The sequence below is a fragment of the Austrofundulus limnaeus genome, unplaced genomic scaffold (assembly GCF_001266775.1).
Source record: "Austrofundulus limnaeus strain Quisiro unplaced genomic scaffold, Austrofundulus_limnaeus-1.0 Scaffold72, whole genome shotgun sequence".
Lineage (NCBI taxonomy): Eukaryota > Metazoa > Chordata > Actinopteri > Cyprinodontiformes > Rivulidae > Austrofundulus > Austrofundulus limnaeus.
Genome location: NW_013952474.1, coordinates 415,921 through 418,014, shown reverse-complemented (window position 1 = coordinate 418,014; position 2,094 = coordinate 415,921). Strand labels below are relative to the sequence as shown.

General features: G+C 41.2%; 1 protein-coding gene across 1 annotated transcript in view; it reads left to right on the top strand.

Moving 5' to 3' along the window:
- gckr (glucokinase (hexokinase 4) regulator) overlaps window positions 1–2,094 on the top strand; it is a 12,654-nt gene that overhangs the window by 3,175 nt on the left and 7,385 nt on the right. The window contains exons 6-11 of the mRNA XM_014010637.1: window positions 27–93; window positions 175–228; window positions 337–431; window positions 583–688; window positions 802–920; window positions 1,899–1,997. Coding sequence (XP_013866091.1) covers window positions 27–93; window positions 175–228; window positions 337–431; window positions 583–688; window positions 802–920; window positions 1,899–1,997 — 540 coding nt within the window. The remainder of the gene's footprint in view (window positions 1–26; window positions 94–174; window positions 229–336; window positions 432–582; window positions 689–801; window positions 921–1,898; window positions 1,998–2,094) is intronic.

Here is a 2,094-nt window from a genome sequence, read left to right as displayed (position 1 = left end):
ATTTATTTATTTATTGTCATCCTCAGAGCTCTATTTTCTTCCCAAGAGGCTCCAGAGGACGACCCCAAACTGGGCATGCTCTGTCTGAAGGAGGTCAGGGACATCACAGTGTGTTTAGATGTTTTTTCTGGTGTTTTAATGATAATCAAGTAAATACTGTATGTTGCTTTGTAGGCCTGCAAAGGAAAGAAGAGAGTCTTGTTTATCAGTATTTCCTGTGGAGTATCTGTAAGTCAGCTTCAACCTTCAGAGAGTATTTACCGTTGCACCGATTGGTCAGAAATGGTTCAACCTGTTTATTGTTGTTCTTCTTGTTTGTTTTTTTGGGTTCTGTAGGCTCCATTTGTGGCCGGTCAGCTCGACTTCTGCCTGCAGAACCCTGAAGTTTACACTCCTGTACTTGTGGGCTTTAACCCCACACATCAGGCAAGGTATACCCAGGAAAAGAGTAACAAACTTAAGCTATGGAGTGTACCTTTTTTTTTTATTATTTCAAAGGCATGTAAGATGGGTATTTACATGAAAGTGAGATGTCAAAAATTGCTAAATTATTCTTTAAAGGGCTATTGTGTTATTGTGTAGGGATGAGCTCATTCCTGGCTGTGCCTTCACATTTCGCACTGTGGTGGAAAGGATGCAAGAACTCGCCAAAAGGAAAAAAGCTTTCCTTCTCCTCCCATCAGTCGGGGTACTCACTCTTCTCTCCTGAACATAATTCCTTGTTGCTCCACTGAACTGTTCAGGATGCATTCAGGTCAAGTCTCCAAGACTCCGTGTGAGTGAAAGCATGTTTCTACACAGCCAGAAGCTATYGGGGGCTCGTCCAGGATGAAGGGGGGCAGTGCCACTAAGATCCTCCTGGAGGTGGTGTTGTCTGCCGCTCACGCTGCCACTTTCTCCAGCACGCCCATCACATACAAGTATGTATGATGAGGACATGCAAGAACTGGTAATAGACACTTTATATTGTTAGCTCTGAAAGTGAAACTGATCTGTGACTTTGAGACTAAAATATCTCTTTTAAGTGTTGAATGACCAAAATATAGGGTGAGTCAAAAGTCTTATGCCACCTGTTGAATTTCAGAAACAAACCAAAAAATGAAATTGAACTTTTGAACCACAAGAGATGTTTCATGTGATTGCAGCAATCCATTTCTGAAASAAATTTGGTCTTATCTGATACACATGACYAACTTTCCATTGGGGAAAAACTTGACTTTGATCCAGTGGTGACTTTCAAGATGGCAGCCATGTTGGGGACATGGCCTAAAAGTTAGACCCCCTCACCCATTATTTGCTGGGATTTTGAGATTTCATTTTCCCCAYTGGTTTCTGAAACAAGTCTTTTGACTCACTCTGTAGTAATCAATTAGAGCATATATTTTTGTTTTGTTTCATAGAAACAACATAATTGTCAGACAAACTTTTGACAATAAGACAACCTTAGCAAAAACAAAAATGTCTGGAACTCAGATGTATTTAATACAAATACTGAGTAACACTGTAGTGTGGTTGTGCCCAGGAGTCAATCACAACACATCCTCTGAGCACCAACAGACCCATGTTAGGTTTCATCTGATGTTTTTGCATGGATTTCAACCCAAACCCAGGGTGTTGTTTTAGAGGCTAGAAGACAAATTAATTTTATTACCCATTATTCTGATTTCACCAGTCAGCTGAAAGATGAGAGGCTCGTCTGCAGAAGATGTATAAAAGCACCTTCCTGGTACTGTTATGTTTTGCTGTGCGACACTGACCCCTAGTGGTTGCAATTCTGCAGAMACTCTCATGAGGTTGAGCTGCCTGACGTGTTTCAGGTTCAGGTTAGATGTAAAAATAAACGTGAAATAAAGCCCGAGGTTCTTTTTAAAAGATCTTTGCCCCACTTCTTCCAATAGAGGTATTCTGCAGCACTTCCGAGTGTACGAGCGAACTCTGGGTGTCACATACTCTCAAAGAGATGGGATAACATCTCTAGTGGAGGCTGCTGGACACAGGTACGTCTGGTTTTATGGCTTTTACATCTACAGCCTGAATTAAGCTGACTGCCATGTCTAATCCACCTTTTACACAAAAATGACCATCCATTATTAT